This window comes from Vanellus vanellus (assembly GCF_965231255.1).
Source record: "Vanellus vanellus genome assembly, chromosome: Z".
In the NCBI taxonomy this organism is placed as follows: Eukaryota; Metazoa; Chordata; class Aves; order Charadriiformes; family Charadriidae; genus Vanellus; species Vanellus vanellus.
The window spans coordinates 77,905,859-77,928,152 of record NC_138908.1 but is presented as its reverse complement, the minus strand read 5'-3'; the positions used below and the strand labels follow the sequence as shown (position 1 = coordinate 77,928,152).

General features: G+C 61.6%; 1 protein-coding gene across 1 annotated transcript; it reads left to right on the top strand.

The window, feature by feature from the left end:
* Nucleotides 1-17,558: 17,558 nt before the first annotated feature.
* Nucleotides 17,559-21,554, top strand: PHF24 (PHD finger protein 24; the record flags this gene model as incomplete). The annotated part of the gene is made up of 7 exons (XM_082497890.1): nt 17,559-17,927; nt 18,847-19,032; nt 19,518-19,596; nt 19,698-19,900; nt 20,861-21,027; nt 21,256-21,348; nt 21,458-21,554. 7 exons carry the CDS (start codon nt 17,559-17,561, stop codon nt 21,552-21,554), a joined length of 1,194 nt encoding a protein of 397 aa, XP_082354016.1.
* Between the last annotated feature and the right edge of the window lie 740 nt (nt 21,555-22,294).

Sequence of the window (22,294 nt, the reverse complement as noted above, 5' to 3'; positions counted from 1 at the left end):
CAGAGGAAGCTGGGGGAGAGATGCTGTTAGGAGCTACCCGAGAATCGCTTCCGCGATCTGTGCATCCTCACCAGCGCCAAGGAGAGGGGATAATAACTTCCCTCAATCTGCTGGCCACGCTCCTCCTAATGTAGCCCAGGATGTGGTTTGCCTTTTTCACGACGAGAGTGCTCTCTTGGCTCATATTCAGCCCGGTGCCCACGATAACCCCTGGGTCCTTCCCATCAGCGCTGCCGCTCGGTGCTCAGCTCCCAGCCTGGGCTCGCGGCACCTCAGTGCCGCACATTGTATCCCCCATGCTGAGTTTCAGGGGGTCAATGATCACATTTATCTAATCCCTCCTGGACTGAGGCTGTGTCAAGGTGTCAGCCACCCTCGTCTAGTGGCACCTGAGGCTTTGCTGGAGGTTCACCCTGTGTCAGTGCCCCTGTTGCTGATGGCCATCCCCGTGTCAGCCCCCAGGTGCTTCAATCATTACTGGCCACCCACCAGCTGTTGAGCTGGTGGTGGCCACCCTCAGAGTCCAGCGCAGTCTTCCCTTGGGAAATCCCTGCTTGCCCTTTACGTGCTCAGAAATGGCTTCCGAGATGCTGTGCTCTGTAATGGGTCTTATAGCAATTACCGTTCCCTTTACTGATCCGCGCCAAGTCACGTCTCCCCTTCCCCCAGAGAGCGCAGAGCTCTGACTCCTGGATGGATAATCCCCACCACCCGTCAGTCCTCCTCCTGCAACCACACAGCAATAGAAAACACAGAAAGCAGGGGTCAGAGACCATGAGATGTCTCTGTGCCCCCTTTGCTCTGGCTTGCCAGCCCAGGCACTGGGTCCCAGCCACTCAGCAATGCCCAAAAATCTCCTGCAGGATGAACCATCTCCAGCACAGAGGAAAGCTTCGGGTGAACCCAGCTGCGACATTTCCGCGCAGGCTGGAGCTTTGAATCCCAGCAGCAGCCTCAGCTAGTTTTATACAAAGACGTTAACGAAATTCAGGATATCTTGGTTTTGAAAGCGCTGCATAATTGCAAGCTGTTATTGTCTGAAACCGCATTTGCAAGATGCAGTCTCAACAGCCAGGCAGTTTGGAGAAAAGAAACACTTGCTTAGTGTGGGAGAAGCTCCTGCAGAGGATACAGCCTCACAAATACCCTTGCCAAGCATTCACAGGCCTTCTCAGCTGCCCGACCAACACACTTTTCAAGCAGAAACCTGTGGGCAACATCCTACCTGAACTTCCCCCAGCCCTCGCCGTAAGTTCAGGGCTTTTCTGTCCCATTTGTCTCTACACCATGTAGGATCTTTCATCACATCATCAGCATCAGGTTGCAAAGCCAACAGTAGCTTCCAAAGGGGCAGGTCTACAAGCTCCCCACCTTGAACTGCAACATCCAGAAAGCTCTGGCAAAGCCTCCGTGTACACGTTTCTACCCTGCTCACAGCACTGCTGAGACTTTGCAGCCAAGAACACTATGCCCAGGCAAGTGCTTATTACCCCTTCTAGACTCCTCTTTCTCATGTGCCTTGAAAAGCCTAGGAAATGCTGGGTTTGATCGGGCGTTGGCAAAGCCACAGGCATGAGTGTTATTTCGGGCATGTGATTCAGTGGGGGACTAGAGCACCCCAGGAGGAGAATGGCTGGATTTTGTCTTGAGCTTTGTGGTTAAATTTCAACCAAGAAGCCTCAGTGACTTCGGGCAGGATCCTACACCTGCACAAGGTCTGATCAGTGGCTCGGTGCTGCTCAGGAAGGGTTTGAGTGACAAGTTCAGCCTTTCCCTGTAGGACATCCCTCAGCCAAGAGAGGTGGCCACGTGCACTCCCCATCACTATCTTGTCACAAACAGAAAATCCACGCATATCCCATCACTGATTCACATCTTCACTCATTGAAACCCACCTGCACCCAAACTTTGGAGGACTTGTTGGGTCATACAAAGCTTAGGCTGGGCCTTCTTGGTATTACTTGGCCCTGGGAGCTGGATTTTGCAGTGCATCAGGTTTTGTGATGCATGGGACAGTCTTCTATGAAGTCTGACCACAGACGGGCGACCCAGTCCTTGGGGACAAAAAGCAGGCAGCATCCACAGACTGACTCCAATTTGGGACGTACCTCCAGGGCAGGCAGGACATTCTGAAGTGGGTGTCCCAGGTCCTCCAGGGTGCCTGAGGATGAGGATGGCTCAGAGATGGAGAACATCCATGCCAAAAGATGTAGTGGATGCTGCAAGTCTGCTCAGGTTCCACAGGAGACCAGCTCATGGGAAAGAGGCCCACTGAGGACAGCTAAATATTCATATGGTGGCCAGCACCCCCTGCCCCTGGCCACCGCTAACTCCAGGGGAGGGTGGCAGGGCTGGTGGCCACACAAGTCTCTGCATGGCTGGCAGCATCAGTGTTAACAGGGCTCTGCCCCAGCCCTGCCGGGAGCGCACACTTGCTTAGAGAGCTGTGCTTCCAGAACACTCCTTGCAATTACATGCCCTGCCACCATGCAGGTGAGTTATTAATATTTATTAGTCTCAATTATTCATGGCTTCTTTAGGATCCTGTTGTTTAAGTCCAGCTTGAGATCTCCAGGCTAGCAATCACAAGTTGCTTTCCAGAGGAATTACAGTAAATCAATCCTTTGGAGATGTTACAGGCAGCTGTAAAACTCACGGACAGAGCTGCCTGGAAAGGAGTCTCATGCTCAGCCCTCAGAGGCCCAGAAATGCTGCACAGGAGCTCAAGCCCTCCTGAGGTGGGGTGCAGGATCCCAGGACACCACATTCCCTCTTGCCACCACCTGCACAGAGGTCACACTGTCCATCTCCTTCTGAAGCTGCAGGGGAGAAACAGCCCAGGGATAACAGCTTGGAGGTTTCTCCCGGTCGAAACGACACCCGGTGAGGATGGAGACCGAACCATGATGTTCGCAGCAGAGCAAGGCAAAGCAGGCAGCAACCAGGAAGACACAGCCCATCCCGGCAGCTGTGACGGGATGCCCTTGCTTGTCCCAGCTCCTGGCTGGTGCTTGGTCCATAGCTGAGAAGCCGCAGGGAGGGTGCGGGGTCCAGGACAGACACCTCAGGGCGCTCCCACCAGGCACACCCCTTGGCACAGGGTATCCCACTGAGACCTGCCAAATCGCTCCATCAAAGCCGTGTCAGCAGCAGCGAGGAGCAGGCACACAGCCTGGAGGGGCAGGATTTACCTTCCTGCCCTGTTGGCGCCCTGTGGCAAGCTCTGGGTGACCCCCAGTACCAGTCACCGAGCACACCGTCCCCCGGGGGTGCACGGGAGGAGGCAGGGGGTTCTGCCTGCACACCGTCTGCAGCAGACACGAGCTGCCAGGGCCGCCCTCTGCCAGCAGAAAGCCATCTGGACCACTCAGAGATGCTCGACGAGGCTGATAAGCCGAGGCCTGGCACCACACTAACTGCGCCCGCCGAGCCGTCTCACGGCTGCTTGCAAAGCCCCGGGCAGCACAGGCGATCCCAGTGCTTCCCCAGCAGAGCCTGAGCCACGCTCCTCTGCATCTGCTCCCAGCCTGAGCCTCGGAGCAGCCACCCCACAGCCCATGGCCACTTCCAGCAGCTCACAGCACCACAGAGGTAATGGGTGGGACAGGGAGCGCACGTGCCACTGGAAGGAGCTGTGGGGTGGGCAGGGTCCCCCGGTGCATCAGGCACGGCACGTGTCCCTGCAGCCCTCCACGACAAGGGTGAGCACAGCCTGTCTGGTGGTCCTGGTTGATGCTCATTGACCATGATGGGAATGAGGGCATGCAGAGCTCATGTAGACACCTGGGAGGGGAAGGAGAGAGGCTCATGCAAGAGAAATAGCCCTCTGCCTCACTACAGTCCCTTCCCTCGGTGAGGGCTGGTCTCTGGGGCACTGGGGGCTCTGAGGAGCACAGCGTGGCCAAGGCAGGGGTGCATGGCCAGGAGGGAGCATGGTGCTCTTCTCTGGAGACCAAGAAACGCCCGAGGACCAGCCTTGCCCACAGTGATTCATGGCTGAGCCTCATCGCCAGCATGCAAAGGATGGAGTGGTTCACTCAGCGCAGAGGAGGAGGAGCGGGGGAGAAGGAGGAGAAGGGAAGCAGCCCTACACCTTGAAGCTTCAGCAATGAGCAGGCAGAAAAGACTGGCTGCGTCTCCTCCAAAGCCAGGGTGATGGCCCTGTGCCACCAGGCTCACACAGCTCTCAGGCGGGTGTCAGAGCCCAGACAGGGTATGCTGGGATGGAGAGGAACTGGGCAGAGGCCCCCACAGCAAGGGCCATCCCATGAGACGAGATGCCAAAAAGGCCACGTGTCACTCTCAAAAACTGAGTTTCCTTGTATGCCATCCTTCCTCCAACCTATCTTCCCCTCTCCTCATCTCCTCCACATCTCTGCAGCAGTCAATGCCTCCCGCCCGTGACGTAACCCTCCTTTGACTAAAATCTGAAAAAAACCCCGTGCTGTGCTCTGGGCTCCAGCATGGCTCAGCATACAAAATCTTGATCTGTTAAATGGGTTTGCAGGGGAAGCTCGGTGAGCAGGAGGGGGAACACACACCCGTCTCCATGGCCCTCCACCTGGGTCAGATACCTCTCCTGCACCAGGCTGGTCACTACTGGAGAGGATGGAGGGGGGCCGGGAGGCAAGGGAGGGCTCGTGCAGGCACAGAAAAGCATCCCAGAGCCCATCTGGCTGGGCAGGAGGTGCTGGAGAGGCCTGATGCAGCTCATAGAAAGGCCAAGGGTGGCAAAGAGGTGGGTTTGGAAAGAGGAGAGAGGAAGGACTGCAGGGGAGACACGCAACCCAGCTGCAGAAAGCAGGGCAGGCGCATGCCAGCACTGCCGGGTACAGGGGTCCTGCCTCGCACCCACCACAACACCAGGTCGGGGACAAACATTGGCCAGACCCTCTGAGCTGTCAGATCTGCCCCATGTCACCCCCCCAGCCACATTCCATCCCTCCTCCACCGAGCCGTCGCACCGCATGGCTGCACCACCAGCCTGGCCAGCTCTGGGGACTGGAGGTCCCCAGGGTGAGCGTCCAGCGTCTGTCCCCACGCTCTGCCTGGGGACACAACCTGGGCCCCCTTTTCTTACAGCTCTCCCCTCACCCTGCTGGAGAAACCGAGCCGATCCTACCACCAACAGTGCCTCAGACAGACTCCAGCAGGCAGGGGCATTTTCTTTTTTCCCCAAAAAGCCTCTGAATCCCAGCAAGAGCCGTTTTAATCAGAGCTTTCTGCCCTGCGGGACTCCACGCAGGGTAATGAAAGAGGCGCAGACAGCCCTTTTACTCTCCCCTCCCATCAACCCTCTGTTTGGCCTCCTCTCCTTTTTTAATTCCCCCCCTCACCGCATTTCAAGTCTGCTTGGTAAATGTTTGAAAGTGATGCTGATGTGGTTGGTATGGCAACGCCAGGCTGGGGCCCTCGCCTGAAACCCCAAACACACAATTAGCTGATTAAGAGGTAAGCGCGGGGCGGTGGAGCACTGGGGATCTGCCTGCTCCATGGGGCTGTCCCCCCTCACCCCATCAGAGGTGCTTGGGGGTCCCCAAGAGGGGTGAGAGGCATCAGGTCCTACAAGGGGATGAGATGTAGCCTGAGGAGCCTGCACAGACCCTCATGTGGGTGTAAAGGACTGGGTTTCCAGACTTGGAGAGGCTGGGGACAAGCCTTTGCACGAAGCCTGTCCATAGGATGCTGTGGCACGGGAATGGGGCTGATGGAGACACCAAAAGCAACGTGGAGGCTGCTGGACCCACTTCCAAGCACCACATCCCTGTCCAAACAGCAGCACCCAACAACCTTGTGTAGCTCCCAGCCTGGGTGCAAGTCACACCACGACCCACCTCCACAGTGGGACAGGATGCAGCCGTGCCCCAGAGGGATGCATTGGTCGGATCCAGCACTCACAGCTCTCAGCTCCGCTGAGCCATGCTCCGCTGGAGCTAGCTGGGCTCTGCATCTGCCTCCATCCCTGATGACTGCCTGCTTGCCCCCAGCCTCCAAAACGGGACACAGAGGTGCCCACACTAGCAGGGCAGAGGCTTGTGGGCAGGCTCTGCCCTCTCCCCTCTCCTCTCCTCTCCTCTCCTCTCCTCTCCTCTCCTCTCCTCTCCTCTCCTCTCCTCTCCTCTCCTCTCCTCTCCTCTCCTCTCCTCTCCTCTCCTCTCCTCTCCTCTCCTCTCCTCTCCTCTCCTCTCCTCTCCTCCTCTCTCCTCTCCTCTCCTCTCCTCTCTTCTCCTCTCCTCTCCTCTCCTCTCGCACAGCTTTATTGCTCATAAAGCAGCTCAGGAAGGCAGCAATCATCCCCGTGACAGCCCCGGTTAATGAAGTCGGCCTTCATTAGGCGTTTCCGTTCCACTTGAAAAGCTTCTCTGTGAGGATGCTCAACCGGCCTGCGGCAGAGATGTCCCCGCCAAGGGAGGACACGGGGACAGGTGATGCTGCAGGGGGGCGGCCAGGCTGGCAGGGTGGGCAGCAGGGAGGGCTAGCCATGCCTCCCTATGGGGACAAACGCGTCCCTTTGCAAGGTGCTGTGGGGCTGGCACTGGGACGTTGCAACTGCAGTTGCAAACCTATACCCTGCACCCATCCATGGTCCAGCCCCAGTGCTCCTCCTCCCACCCCAGCCTCGACCCTTCTCCCCAGCCCCAGGGTTCATCCTGCTCTCCAGAGCCCTGCAGCGTCCTGGGGGACAAGTCCCTGCACCAGGCTCTGCAGGGACACCAAATGGGTACATCCACGTCCCCGCTTAGGGCAAGGGAATACCTGTCCCTGGAGAGCCATGGGGTCCGGCCTCCACCCTTTCTGGGGACTTGCAGGAGGAGGGGAGGGGACAAGCTCTGGGGGACAGCTGCCCGCTGGGAGCTGGCTGGAGTGGCCCTGTGAAGAGGGTCATTTAGATAATGCCTGCAAGAGTGCTCCTAGATTAGAGAGCTCTAAAGTGCTCAGCTATTATCTGTCCGGAGGGAGCATCCTTGTCTCATCAGGGCCAGGCTTGGCGAGCGGCCAGCTGCAGGGACAGGCTCCGTGTTCTGCTCTGCTCTGCAGGGACATGCCACCCCTGGGAAGGGCAGCCCAGGGTAAGCCCAGGCAGCTGTATTTGGGGAACACCTTCCTGTAGACCCCAGACCCTGGGGCATGCCCCCTGGGGCAAGATGGATTGTTAGCTTCCTCCTACCCGCTTCATCTCCATTTCCCTCACCCCTGCACCTTCCCCTCAGCTCCCCTTGGGGCATTTTGGCACCCATCCGCACTATCAGACCATGTCCTTGCCCAGTATCTCCTCCCTAGGTCCTGACACTGGTCCCCACCAGCTTTTCCCCCTTAACATGGGGATGAAGGCAGCTTAGGGAGGAGCAATGAGGATAAATGGATGAACAAGTTAGCGTGGTGCTCCTCATGCTCCTTCTGGGCTCCCCAGAACACAGTCTTGTAGAAGGAAAAGGGAACAGCCAAGCTGTGACTGCAGGACGGTAGGAAGGAGCAGGTAGGGGCTCACCTGGAGGTGGGTAAGCAAGAGGATGGATGGGCTGGGTGCAGGCTGGATCTCCTCCTTCCAGCAGCTGGAGAAGCTGGTGAGGTGCATTGTCCACTCAGGGCTGCAGGTCCAGCAGATCTGGGGCTGCCACAGCTCAGCCCAGCAGATGTGGGGATGCAGCGGTGAGGTAGGGCTGCATTACACACAGGTGAGGATGAGGAGTAACCAGCACTTATCTCTGCACCAGACCAGGTCCCTGGATGGAGCTAAAACCGCCCTGAGCAGCACAATGTGCTGGTGCCCCAGGAGGGGACATCGGGTCGGGCCGCAGTGGGAGCTCAGCCTAAATTTGCAGCCGGGCAAAGGAGAGGTGTCTCCTACCCAGGCAAACCAGTGCCTGGCCCTGCCCTAGCTGGGATTTCGGCTAGCTACGTGCATCCAGACAGACCCCAGGACCTGGGGAGCTGCGGGGCTGAAGATGATAGATTCCTTAGGCAAATTCTGCTCCAGGCTTTTGTACTGGGGGATTTTTGGGTGCCAGGAAAGCTGTTATGGAGGGGGCAAAGCCAGCCCTTGCACCCTGACTGTGAACACTCAGTAACTATGAGCACAGAGCTCTGTGGTCCAGCTCTGGGACGGGGAGGAAAAACTTCAGAGCAAACAAACACGGTGCCACGGCTGCGAGGCACAGAGCCAGCATCCACGGCGTCTTAACCTACTTCGGGTTCGTTACGGCACGGCTGCTGATGGGGGCCAAAGGAGGGGCTGCGTCCATGCTGGGCACCATCTGGCAGCTGCTGCTCAGGGCACTCTGGCCACTGAGGGCAGGGGGAAAGCCAGGAAAGCCATCCCCATCCCTGTCCCCATGAAATGTGTCCCCATCCGTGTCCCTGAAACCATGGCAGGGTGAAAGCAGGCAACAGGAGCTACAAAGCAGCCACCACCCTCCCATCAGGAGTTTGCAGTGGCATCAGCACCACAGCCCTCTGCACACACCTGGAGGACAGGATTGGGAGAGGGAAGGTGTCAGAGCAGCCCCTCTCCAGGGAACCGGTCCCCAAGGAAAGCAGGTTGAACCCTTTGGGGTGGGGGGCACAGGGCCACGGCCCCCTCCACCATCAGGCTCAGGCTGCAGGGAGCTGGAGGATGTGGGGACCGACGGCTGAGCTGTCGGGGTGTGGGATCTCCAGAGGACATCTGCATTGATGGCCGGGGGTGTGACAGGAGGTGTCAATCATCTGTCCTCAATGGTGGGAGCATCATGCACGGCACCTGCATTGGTGATCAGGGGTGTGACGGGCAACCACTGATGATCTGATGTGAATATCCTGGGGCAGCGATGGAGAGCCATCAGGGGGCATGATGGACAGCTGTCAGTGGACATGAAGGACAGCCATCAGCCTTGTAAGGTACTGTCTGCAGCCAGCATCAGGAGATGTCCCTCTTGGTTGCTGATGGTGAGCAGGATCATGTCTACAGCTGGGATCAGGTCCATGGGTGGGATCCCAAGCCCCTTCCCTTGCCTGGAGCCCACACAGGTGGAGGGCATGGTCTGGGACCGCTGGAGGGAACCAGGCATGGTCTCCCTCGCTCACAGGCTTGTTCCTGCACTGCTTGTTCTCAGTGATGGGTGATGCTCTGCCATTCCCCGCCTGCAGTCTTATACAGCAGCCCATCAGGCAGACAGTTTTTATCCCATTTCATGCTGATTTTGGCATCATCCTCCCCTCCTGAACCAGCTGCCACGAGGTGTGCCGATGCCTCTCCGAACCCTCCCTGCAGCGCATCAACACTATTATCTCCATCAGCCAAACTTGTAATCTCCTGAAAAAAGATATCTCGCTATTTTGACAAGTTCTCTTTTCCATCACCCCCCGCTGACTGGCAGGAACGCCGGCTTGCGCAGGCGCCCCGCTGCTGCTGCTCCTGCTTCTTGGCAGGAGCCGAAAGTTCGGGTTCCCCCCACCGAATAGCAAACCCTTCACCCTGTGCCCCCCTCCCTGACCCAGGGTGCTGTTGGCATCAGGGCCGGACGCCGGACGGGAGCCCGGATGAGCCGAGGTGGCACAGGGCGACGTTCCCAGGCGGCGGGCTCCAGAAGCAGCCGCAGATGGTGAGCCCACACGCCGCGTCGCTGCAGCAGCCAGTGACCTACACGCGGGCGTCATGCGAGATTTTGGAGGGAAGGGGGGGAAGAGCTGACGAAAATGCACATTCCCGCTGCAGCTCAGCTCTCACCTCCGCCCCTGCAGCCCTCCTCCGGCAGCCCGGCACTGCCGGCTCCGCCAAGAGCTTTCCCAGCCTGTTGCCGCCGCAGCCGCTCCGACGGGCACCCAGCCACGCTGTGGCTTGTCAGAGGGGGGTGTCAGGGCAGGGGACCATGTCTTCCTTCTCCACAGGGCGGTGAGAGAGCATCCCGCGCCCTGCATGGGGGGGAGGCTGCTGGATGCCCCTTGCAGAAGCAGATCTGGGCTGCAGGTCTCCTTTGGTGGGATATCACACCCACCGGCTGGGCCACCCAAGGGCTGCCGAGGAGCTGCCATCCCCCCAGTTTCAGCCAGCCCCATCCACGGAGCCTTACTGCAGGGGTGCAGCCTGGCCGTGCTGCAGAAGGGACTGCAGAGCACCAGCGCAGATGGCAGTAGGACCCCCAAACCCCTCAGCAGTTTGAGCAAGAGCAGGGCTGGGGCTCCTCCTCACCTTCGCTTTTCCAGGAACCACTGCACTCAGCCACGGGCCCACCAGGGCAGGCACTTAAAGCTTTCGCAGCCTGCCGGCACAATCCTCCTCCACCGCTTCCCCCTTTCCCCGGTCCTCCGGGGCCAGGGCTTATCTGCAGACATGTTTTCCTCCGGCCTCATTTACAGCTGGCCTCCACTTTCTCCACCCCACACACATCCCAGCACCTCTCCACCGTGCTCCCCAGGCCAAATCATGCAAAATGTGATTCACCCTAAAGGGAAGCATCCCTGGGGAAGGATGAAGCACAGAGAGGCACCCCCGGGCCAGGGCAGGGTGACTGGAGGCTCTCTGCAAGGCTCCCGCAGCCGATGAAGCGAAGCAAGACAGGACCTGACAGCCACAAGCAGAAAGCATATAAATTCTGTCTGCAGCCTGGCTTTGCACGGCTCCACCCGGCGGGGAAGGGAGCTACAGACCCACTCAGGTCCCAGCGCAGCACCCAGACGCTGCCTTTCGCAGCCCCTGGCTCTGCTTGCGGGTGACACGAGCTGCAGATGGTCTCAGCTCACTCCTGGCTGAGACGTATGGGAGTGGGAAGGGTCTCTAATGGAGGTATTGGTACTGTGAGACCAGTGTCGGTGCCCCCAGGTCTAGGGAGGGCTGGCACAGGGTGAGGAGCAGCCGCCAGGGGTCAGGGACCAGGCTGGCACCAGTGTGTGGCACAGGCTGGAGAAAACCTGTCCTGAACACGGTGCTGGGAGCATCCTCCAGGCTGCCCTGCCCCAACCACTTACTCCTGGTGAGGCAGGGCACTGCATTGGCACTAGAGACTGCGTCCAGCAGAGGCTTGTTCAGAGGTGGAGAAGACCTCAGGGATGGCACTGCTCATCTCCTGGGAGGCAGCAAGCTTCAGTCATCAAATGGCCCTTCACCCCATGGCTCCAAACCCATGCTCCCCACGCTTTCTGCATGGGAAAGGTGACATTCCCCTCCTCCTGCCACTTGCTGCTCTACCGAGGCCTCCTGAGCACCTCTGCAGACATATGCATCAGTGCATGCATGCATATACCTCCTCTTCTCTGTGGGCTGGTGGGTCTGCATGGAGCCAGCCAGGCCCTGTCCCATTGAGGGGACGGGGGCTGGCAAGGTCAGGATGTGATGCTGGGATATGAGGTTTCCCCTCGCAGCATCATGGGGGCAGGAAAAGCACAGAGGGGCCAGGCAGAGCACCCCTCTCTCTTAGCAAGGAGACGACCTGCTGTATCTCTCTTGCCTGAGCGACAGGATGCAGGGACAGCCCCTGCAGCCATCCCCGCTCTGATCTAACCTTCAACATTAATCCCAGGCCTGTCTGGAAGCTGTTCCTAGGAGGACTCAGATGCTTTTGTGCCCTAAGTCATCCCCAGGTACAGCTGGCAGCTCTTGAAGAGGAAAGCATAACCCCTCATCCAGTGGTCCCCCATCCCAGAAGGATGACAGGGGGCTGAGTGACCACCTCCACCAGGCTGGTGTGGGGCAGCTGGGGGTGCACATGGAGCAGATATCCCACCTTCAGAAGTGCTGCTTTTAGGGCCGTGCCCTCCTCTCCAGCCCAGCATCCCCCCTGATGCCCCATCATCTCCCTTGCACCCTCTGTGAGCCCCCAGCCCCTCTGCAGCAGCCCTGTGCTGTACACCCAGGGGACATCCAGTGCCGGGCAACAGGAGAACCAAAACCACCCGTGCTGCATTGCACCGGGGCACACAGGGCTGCACGTAGCCAGGACTCACTGTGCCCTCGCTGCACCGCAGAGCGGGGAGGGCAGCCTGCCTGCAACGCTGGCCGGCAGGCAATGGGTTAAAGCAGTCGCAGGTAGCCTGTGGCCGGAGCACCAGGTCTGGGGAATACCCCGCGGGTGGGCAGGGGAGACCTTCGTTCCTCCGCAGATGCAGCCCCATCTCCGTAGTCCTTGAGGTTGTCTTGAAGAAAGGCAGTTCAGCCCCAGGGGCCAGAGGAGATGCAGAGAAAGCTTTTATTGGTATCTCCCAGCCAACGTCAGCCCCCTTAAAAAAATGCTTCATGTCTCAGAGAGCTGTTTAACACAGCTCAGGCAGCAATTGGTACAGGGACAGCAAACCAGGCTGCATCTGCTCAGCCCCAGTCACAAGCTCCCTGCATCCTCTGTGTGTGTGTGTGTGTGTGTGTGTGTGTGTGAGTGAGCGAGTGTGTGTGTGTGCGCGCGCGCTAGACACAGGCATCCGCTCCCAGCATCTCGCTGTCTCCTGCATCCTCCAGCAGCAAGTGCGGGGCTCTGGCTCCCCGGGTACCAGCCTCACCGCTCCATCCCCCGGCAGGGATTTGCACGCGGGGTGCGGGATGCGGTGAGCACCCGCGGGTGGAGAGGGAGTAGTGGCCAGAGGCAGTGGTGATGGCCATCGTGTGGACTGCTCTCTAGGGCTTGCACTCCCCAGACGGACCCTGAACCTGGTGAGTGGCTTTTTTTGCTGCCGTCGGTACTTCACCCGGTGCATGGCATGGGCTGGCTGCATGTCGCGACACCCATGGGTGGGTCCCCCCGTGGGTCCCCCCCACTGCCTTCGGGGTGCTGGTGCCAGGGAAGGTGACTGGGGCTCCTGGGATGGGATGCCTGGGAGTGGGGATGCGGATGGGGTGGGTGGGTCCTGCCCAGGCATCAGGGTCCTGATGTAGGTGCTGGGGACGAGGGTTTGGGCAGGGAGATGAGGAGGAGAAGTGGGAAGCTGGGCAGGAGTCGTGTCTGCTGCAGGGAAAGGGACTCTGCTGTCACGGCATTTTCATCCCCCTCTGAGAGATGGAAACGTGCGACACACCTATAAAATCTGCCATTGCGCGGCAGGACGGGCAGCCTGATCCAGCAGGGAGAGCAGCCACCGGCTCAGTGTCCCCCAGAGGGGGGGGCTCCAGCCACCCTCCCAGACCTTCCCGGCAGGTCCCCGCAGCCCTGCAGAGGGTGGGGAGGATACCATCAGCCACGGACCCCCCTGCCCAGTGGCAACCAGGTCACCTCGCAGCAGCAGCCCCGGCAGTGCCACAGTCCCAGCACGTGCCCTCTGCCAGGCAGAGGGGACAAAGGGGTGCTGCTGGACCACTCTGGGCATCCCCAGCCAGCTCAAGGAGGTGGGATGTGGGGTCCCCCAAGTAAAGCCTGCTGCCTGCGCTGCCCGGCCCCCCTCACCCCAGGCAGGCAGTGGCAGGCAGCGACAGGCAGGGTGTGCAGGGCTGTGCCAGAGCCAAGGCAGCTCCTCCCGGCCCCGCTCACTCGGTGCCCTTCAGACCGAGCCCTGTGACTGGGCTGCCATGGGCCCTGTGGTCCCTGGGGTGTCCTTCCCATCGGTACCCCATCCCTCTGCCCCCAGGTCCCTAATGCTCCTCCCAGGAAGGCACAGCACTGCGGGCTAAAAACACCAGGAGCCTGGTGAGGGCAGGGAGGGGACCTGGCCCGGGGGGATCCCATGGGGACCAGGCACATCCTTCCCCACCAGTGGGGAGCCTGGGAGCGGGTCCTGCTCCTGGCACACCTCCGGAGGGTGGGTGCGGGGGGTGCCACGGACCTTTGCTTATGGTGTGTACCAGCCCAAGCCCCTGCTGGTGTTTGGTTTGCTGGTGGGGCTTTGCACTGGGGACGCACCATGGGGCAGGCAAGCACAACTGATCAGGGGGCAGGTAGGGAGGCAATGGCTAGCCCTATGGACCCTATGGCTCTGCACCCCCAGCTCCCCATGCCACCCCCGGGCGCTGCGACAGCCCGCCCTGCACCCATGGCCCCTGAAACATACCCATCCCGCACCCCCAGCCACCACCCCACACCCACAGCTGCTCCAACGTCCCTGCGCCCAAAGCCACCACCCACACCGTGCCCACAGCCCCTGCAACACCCCCAGCCTGCACACCCCTCTCCGGGCCCTAACACCTGCCCCGCACTGCCAGCCATGCCATAGCACATCCACCCCATAACACATCCACCCCATAACACATCCACCCTGTGCTGCTCCCCGCCGCATCCATCCTGCGCTCCCAGCCACCACAACGTCCCCACCGCGCTGCGATACAGCCACCCCCGCGTCACCCGCCACCCCGCCAAACCCGCCCTCACAGCCAAACCCGGCACCCCGTAACCCCCAGCACGAGCTGCATCCCGATGCCTCCTTGCTGCATGGGGGAGAGGAGATTTTGGAGCCATGCAAGGACCAGCAGCTCTGTTTGCATCAGGATGTTCTGCCCCACTGCTTCCTCCCAGGGTGCCTCCATGCTGGCCACCAGCTCCATCCCACCAGTGCCCTCATCTCCCCTCCAAGACAGGTCAATCCCCAGTAGATCCCCGCTCCAACTTCACCAGCCTTGCCCCCGTGCCTCAGTTTCCCTGTGGAGAGAGCTCTGTGGAAAGATGAGTCCATGGGTGCTCGGGGGATGAGGTGCTTTCTGGCTCAGCATTTTGCTGCAGGGGCGAAGTAGCAAGGGGTATTTCCCCATCAGAAGAGCGTGGGGAACGGGTGCTGCCCAGGGGACAGGGCAGGGGTGTGGGAGGCCGGGGCAAGGGAAGGAAAGGGGGTGGGAAGGTGCTCACCACCCTCTGCGACAACCCCTGGTGCCAGCAGGGCTCGGCGGAGCCAGGCACTTGCAGGCAGCTCCGGCCCATGCCCAGATTTAGCTCCTCCGTGGGGACCACCTAAAAATAGCCCCCACGTTGGCACCCGGCAGCAAGGTCGAGGCACCGGTGCCTCGGGCCAAGGTGAGCTGGGCAGAGGCACTGGGTCCCGACCATCAGGCATCTCGGTGTGTGGCCACAAATAGCAGCACAGACACCTTCCCCTGGGGACACGTGGGGATGCGGGGGTTGCACAGGTAGCTGGGCTGCTGTGGGGTGAGGATGACTCTGGTCCCTGCTCCCCACATCCAGGGGTCTCCAGGAGAGGTGAGACCCCCCAAGCCTGGCAGGACCCTAAGCTGGGTCAGGGTCTGGGTGGGAGTGATGTCCAACCTCTCACAGAGGATGGGTCAGGCCGGGCATGGGGGAAAGGGGTCCTGGAGAGTGCAGAGCAGGCTTGGGGTATCCGGGGAGCACTGGGGCCTATGGAAAGGCAGGATCATCTGGAGAAGGAGCTCACCGTGAAGCCATTCACCCCCTGGGTGTGCTGGCAGGGTCTGGCTGTGAAGGACTAGCAGGGACAGGGAGGCCAGCAGGGCTGAGAACAGACACAAGCCATGACAGGAGTGATGCCCTCCAAACTCCAGGCACGCAGCAGCTGGTGGCATTGACTGTGGCAGGAGCCACTTGGGGTCGCCTTGGGAGAGGACAGAGAACAGGGAGATGGGCTGGGATCCTCCAGCAGCAGTGTGGGGCAGGGATGCAACCACGCCGTGAACACACAGCAGAACCTCATTTTGGGGGGATTACAGCAGGCCCTTATGCCAGCCACCCCGCTGCTGTCCGGGCTGCCCTGCCATGCTGCAGGGTGCCTGGGGATGGGCCATCCACAGCCCCACAGTGCTGCGGGGAGATGCTGCCAGCTCTCTGGGGATCAGGAACACCAGTGCAGCTACTGGGGGGAACGGTGTGCTAAGCGCTGGGGCCCACACCCCTCTTTTGTCTCTTCTCCATGAGCCCAGCCCCTCTGTGTCCTCTCCTCCCCGCTTTCACCCAAGCTTGGGGCAGGATGAGGCCAGGATCGGTCCCATGCTTGGTGATGCAGGGACCTGCAAAGGGGGGGAAGTCCCTGCGGTTCCCCCCCAAGCTCGATCGCTCGCAGGCAGAGCCACAACACTGACCTGCAGCAGAGCTGATCCTGCCCGGGGCTGATGGGATCCTGAGCCACTCGGGCAGGGTGTGACAGCACGGCAAGGATGCAGAGACACCAAGGTGTCTTCCCCCGCCGCCAGCACAGCCACAGGGATGCCGTTGCTGTGGCTTGGACACGTACCTCCAGCTCTTCCCCACTCCCACTCTTGCAAAGCCCCATCCACGCGTGCCCAATGCCGGAAGCCCTGTGCAACGGGATGGGGCCCACGTGTGTCGCACACCCGGCTCTGTGCGTGGGAATGCGCATGCAGATGGTCCCGCGGTGGTGGTGGGAAGGCTGGGAAATCACATGCGTGTGCGCACAGCGGTGTCTGGGTTTGCCCCACACGACTGAGGGTCACGGGGCGAGAGCGTGGGGCCGGCCATCTGCAGTAGGGGCGAGCGAAGGGACGAGGGCTGCCGCCCGCCAGCACGCTCTGCTCGGCGCCGCTGATGTAGGGCAGCTGTAATTACCCTGCCCAGGCTCCCTGCCACAGCAGTGCCCGCAGCGACGTGTCCTCCCGCAGCCGTGAGATCCCGGCGTCTGCGCGCGTGCAGCTAATTATCCCGCTACCTGGGGACTTCCCTGCCGAGGCTGGCGGGGCAGGAGATGGCTGCTCCGGTGTCCCCCCTGCTTGCGCAGGCAGCGAGTGCTGTCTGCTGGTCCCTGGGCACCAGCCGGGAGCTCCTCTTGGCTACCGCATCTTCCATAACGCAGCCTCAGCTGGGCACGGGGACTAGTGTCAGGATTCTGCCCGGTCTGTGCCCCACGCTGCTGGAGACCAAATCCTGCTTCTCCCCAGCTTCAGCACACCCCCATTGAGACAGAGCCCAACCTGCTATTGCTGCTCCCATTGCCCTCCCTTTTTTACCCTAAGATGATCTTCCCTCGGTCCTGCAACCAGACCCCCTTTTTGGGACCCATGCACTGCTCCCCTTCCCTCCTGCACCCTCGCAGCCACCCCCCATGGCTGGTCCAGCTTCTCCGCGTGGCTCCTTACAGGATGCCCAGCAATCAGGGCAGCAGCACACACACATACACACGAGTGTGTGAGCATGAGAGAGACGAGGGGGGTGAAGTGAAATTTAGGGAAGGTGAGAGACACAGCACCAGCTCTGCTATGCCTCAGCCTTGGGCAGAGCTACTGGGAGGACACCTCTTGCCCTCGGCTGGCCAAAGGGACTTTCTCCAAGGCAGAATGGGATGCACACAAGCGGCAGGGTTACAGCTGGTTCCAGTCCCTCTGGGACTTACTGGTCTGGTGTGGGAAGGGCCTGGATGTGTTCCTTGTTAAGCCAGAGCCTACAGAGCAAGGATGGGGGTGGCAAGATGCCCCCAAACCAGCTTTCTGCTTGCTGTTCTACTCCCCCACAATAACTGACACTCCAAGACCGGATGTCCACATGGTTTCCACCTCCCCATGGCCACCATAGATGACCTCAGTGCCAACTTCCCAAGGAACCCCCCATTCTCCCTGCCCCAAGCTGCTCCCCACACAAGTGGGAGACAGCCACCGGTACACCTTTTTGGGACCAGGGACATGGTGCAGGGGTGGGGAGCAGCATTGCACCCCGAGGACTTAGCACTGAGACCTTTCTCTCCCCTGCAGAGCCATGGGGGTGCTGATGTCCAGGCGGCAGACGGTGGAGAAGGTGCAGAAGGTCAGCTTGGCTGTGTCAGCCTTTAAGGACGGGCTGCGGGAGCAGCCATCGACGCGTCGGCAGGCAGAGGCGGGGGGCACACGCCGGGGGACGCTGGAGCAGGAGGTGCAGGAGGGTGAGGAGGAGGCATCGGCAGGACCTTCCCAGCCGGAGGAGAGCAGCACCAGCAAGGCGGCCTGGGAACGGCTGCGGGATGGCCGGGGCGTGGAGCCGGAGGAGTTTGACCGAGCCAACAGGTTCACACCACCGGCATTCATCCGGCCCAAGCGTGAGCTGCATGATGACGAGCCCCCGGATATCAGCCTGGAGCAGCGGGAGCAGGCGAGCAGACGGAGCACAGGGATGGGGAGGGAGGGATGGGGACAGAGCTGGAGACACACAGAGGAATGTGCAAGCATTGCTGGTGCCCGCCGGGCAGTGACAGCCTCCCCACATACAGCAAAGCCCCATGGAGGCAACTCAGTGGGGCAGGGGGCCAGGGGTTGGGCTGAGCAGCTGGAGGTGCCACGCAGGGAAGAGGGTGCAACTGGCTGGAGGTGCCTTGTGGGGACCCCAAGGTGTCTTGGAGAGGAGAGGTCATTGCTGGGCACAGACAGCTCTGGCTTTGGGGAAGAGAGAAGGATCAACCTGATCTATGTGTTTGTCAGCCTACAGCCAGAACAGCCTACAACTCAACCCATCCATCCACACCTGCAACTCTTACAGCCCAGCCCACCTACAACCCAACATCTTATCTGCCCATGCCCACAATCCTACAGACCACCCCCACACCCATGACCCTACCCGTCCACCACCCACCCCAAAAAGCCTACACCCCACCCCATCCCCACCTACAGCCTTGCAGCTTATCCATCCACACCTACAACCATCCAACCCACAGATCAGCTCTTCCACCCACCCACCATACAACCCTAAAGACCAGCCCACCTACAACCCCACAGCCCGGCCATCCACACCTGCCACGCTGCACCCCAGAGAACCTACAGCCCCACAGCCCCACCAGCACTAAAGCCAAATCCATATACCCTCCATTCATCCCCACAAACCTATCCACCCTCCTCTAACCCCACCAGCCATGTCCCCTACAATCCCACTACCTGCGTGTTCCCTACGCCAGCCCCACGCAATCCCACCCTCCCACCTCCTCTGCCCCCTAGCCTGCAAAGCACCACCCTGACCCCCTGAGAAGCCATCCCCCTGCCCACGCTGACCCTCTGAGCCACTGCCCATCTCCATCCAGGTCCTCAATGATGAGATGTGCGAGATCTGTGAGGTGTGGACGGCCGAGAGCCTCTTCCCCTGCCGCGTCTGCAGCCGGGTGTACCATGACGGCTGTCTGCGCCGCATGGGCTACCTGCAGAATGACAGTGGCGTGGAGGTGACGGAGACAGCGCACACCGAGACGGGCTGGAGCTGCTACTACTGTGTGAGTACCCGGGGTGGGGGACATCAAGCTTCTGCCGGGTGGAGGGTGCTCCTCAGGGAGCTGTGCCCCACACAGACATGAGCAGGGTCCCATGTTGCAGCCTGGTCTGGGACAATGGGGGACCTGCTGCTCCCCAGCTCCTGCCGCACACCTTGGCCTGACAGGGAGCCACTGGAGGGGAGGAGACAGTGGCCCTTGACCACCTCCCCACTCCAGCAGTGAGCCCCCCTGCACCTTGGTGGGGGCCGTGACACCGAGGGATGTGTCACTGGATGCATGGGGAGCCATGGTAGAGCTGAAATGGCACCCAAAGCCCAGGACCATGGAGCCACCCCACTGCAGCACCCCTGGGTAACACACTACACTGTCCTTCTCTGTGTGCCCACACCTGTGTGCCTTCAAGGGATCCCGGTGCCACAGCACAGCCGGGTGCTTGCACCATCCCGTGCCTTTTCCCCACGGCTCCTCTCTGCCCTCCACCCCAGGACAACCTCAATCTCCTGCTGACGGAGGAAGAGATGTACAGCCTGATGGAGACCCTGCAGCACTGCAAGATCATTCCAGGTGCGGACCCTCCTCACAGCGTGTCCCCAGCGGGTGGGGGAGGCAGTTGGGGAAGTGGGTCCCCCCTCCCTGGGCGCCGCACAGCCGATCTGTCCCCACAGAAACCTGCCTGACCCTGGACGATTTCCTGCACTACAAGCACCTGGTGCACAAGCAGCAGTTCGAGCGGCCCATGGCGGAGGCGCAGGAGGAGCAGGCAGCCCTGCAGTTCTCCGCCCTAGACCCCGACAAGAAGGGGCACATCGAGTGGCACGACTTCCTCTCCCACGAGTCCATCCAGCTGCTGCAGAAACTACGGCCACAGGTATGACTGCAGCACCTGAGGTTGGCTCCCACCGCCACCACCCATGGCTGCAGCACCCAGGTCCAGCTCCCACGGCCACCACCCACAGGCATGTCACCCAGGGCTGGCTCCCATGGCCAGCACTCATGCCCACGGCACCTAGGGCCAGCTCCCACAGCCAGCACCCAAGACCACAGCACCCAGGGCTGGCTCCTACGGCCAGCACCCATGGCTGCAGCATCTGTGGCCAGCTCTCTTGGCCGCAGCATCTGAGCCCAGCTCCCATGGCTGGCACCCATGGCCAGCACCCATGGCCACAGTGCCCGTGGCTGGCTACCACAGCCTTCACCCATATCCATGGCACCCAGGGCCAGCTCCCATTGCCAGAAACCACAGCCATGGCACTCAGGGCTGGCTCACAGCCAGCACCCATGGTCATGGCACCCAGGACCAGCTCCCATGACCAGCACACCCAGCTGCGGCACCCAGGGCTGGCTATGACAGCTGGCACCCATGGCGGTGGCACCGAGGGTTAGCTTGGCTTCCATGGCCAGTACCCACAGCCATGGCACCTGGGGCTGGCGTCCACAGCTGTAACCCATGGCTGTGGCATCTGTGGCCAGCTCCCTCGGCCACGGCACCTGAGGTGAGCTCCTACTACTGGCACCCATGGCTGCAGTGCCCATGACCAACTACCACAGCCATCACCCATACCCATAGCACCCAGGGCTGGCCCCCACAGCTAGCACCCACAGCCAAGGCACCCAAGGCCAGCTCCCATGGCCAGCAGCCATGGCCATGGCACCCAGGGCTGGCTACTACAGCTTGGCACCCATGGCCACGACACCTGGGGCTGGCTCCCATGGCCAGCACCCATGGCGGTGGCACCCAGGGCAGGAGACCCCCACAGTGTTGGGCACAGGAGCTGGTGGGGGTCTCCCTTGGGGCAAGCGCTCCCCGTTCCCCTCCCTGCCCCCCCAGAACGCCCTGCTGCGGCTGCTGACGGCTAAGGAGCGGGAGCGGGCACGGGTGGCCTTCCTGGCCCTGGACCAGGACAGCGATGGCTTCATCGGTGAGGGTGAGTGCCGCCGGGCCCGGCACGGCTGGTTCCGCAAGCACCAAAAGGAGACGCCATCCTGCAATGTCAGGTACGGGGACACTCGCCCTGGGGGGGGGTATGGGGAGTGGTGACATTCCTGCCAGGGCTCCCGCCACCGCCTCAGCACCCACCGGAGGGGCTCAGCATGCAAATGCGTGTCCCTTCTTCCCACCACCTCCCCCTCTGTTGCCCTGCACCCACACACCCTCTTCCTCCCACCGCCACCATTTAGGGTGTGAGGAGGGGGGGACAAAGGGTGCCCTCCTCCTCCCCACAGCATCAGCCATGTAGGGCCCATGTCGGAGAGCAGCCCCGCCAGCAGCGGCAGCGGCAAGAGCCAGGAGAAGGGCCTGGAGCAGGAAGAGGCCAGGTGAGGAGGGGGGTGGTTGGGAGGGGCACCCCACCATTTTGGAGGAGATGGTGGGGGAGGGGGGACCAGCAGTGTCCGGGCAGCCGGTGAGCCCGTGTCTGCCCTGCAGGCCCGTCGACTGGCCCGGCTTCCTGCGGGAGAACGTCGCCTACATCCTGGCCGCCCGCCCCAACAGCGCCGCCCTCCACCTGCAGCCCCCCGCCTAACCCCCCCCCCCTTCCCCCAGCCTCCCCGCGACGCCATCTTGGGCGGCGAGGCCCTCTCCCCGCCACCCAGACCCGACCCGCCCTCTCCCTCCCTGTGGGCGGAGCCGGCCGCCGATTGGCTGTGAAGAGGACGGGTGATGGGGCTTCGATTGGCCGAGGGAGCGACGTGCTGCTCTGGGGTCTCTGATTGGTGGGAGGGGGGGCAATGGGGAGGGGCCGGGAGGCGCCCTGTTGCCCCCGCACCCCGCAGACCCGGAGGGCGGTCGGCGTTGCGCTGCGGCTGCGGCGGGTCTGGGTGGTTATGGGGTGAGCGGGGAGCCCGGGCACGCAGTGGGGGCAGCCATGGCCCCCCCAGCACCCCCAACCCCCTTACAGCCCCCTCCAGCATCCCGCTGAGCCTCTGTGCGCCGCCGGCAGCGGCACCCGGGGGGTCTTGCGGCAAGCACCGGCTCAGCTCATCGGCATGGTGGATCCTTTGGGGGGGGGGGGGGGAACGCGTCTGGGACCCCGCTCGGCCTCTTCCACATCCCTGCCTGGCTCTAACAGGGGCCGGAGCCTGGCCGGTCCATCCTCACACCCACCGTTCGTGGCCGTGTTCCGGGACAGTGTTTCCCGGCACGGCTCGGCCCTGCCCTGCTGGGGATCAACCATTGAACCAAATCTCACTGACAGCGACGGTTTGGGAAGGAGCACCGGGAACAGAGAGCACCAGGGGGGTGGGAGGGCAAGGTCAGATGCAC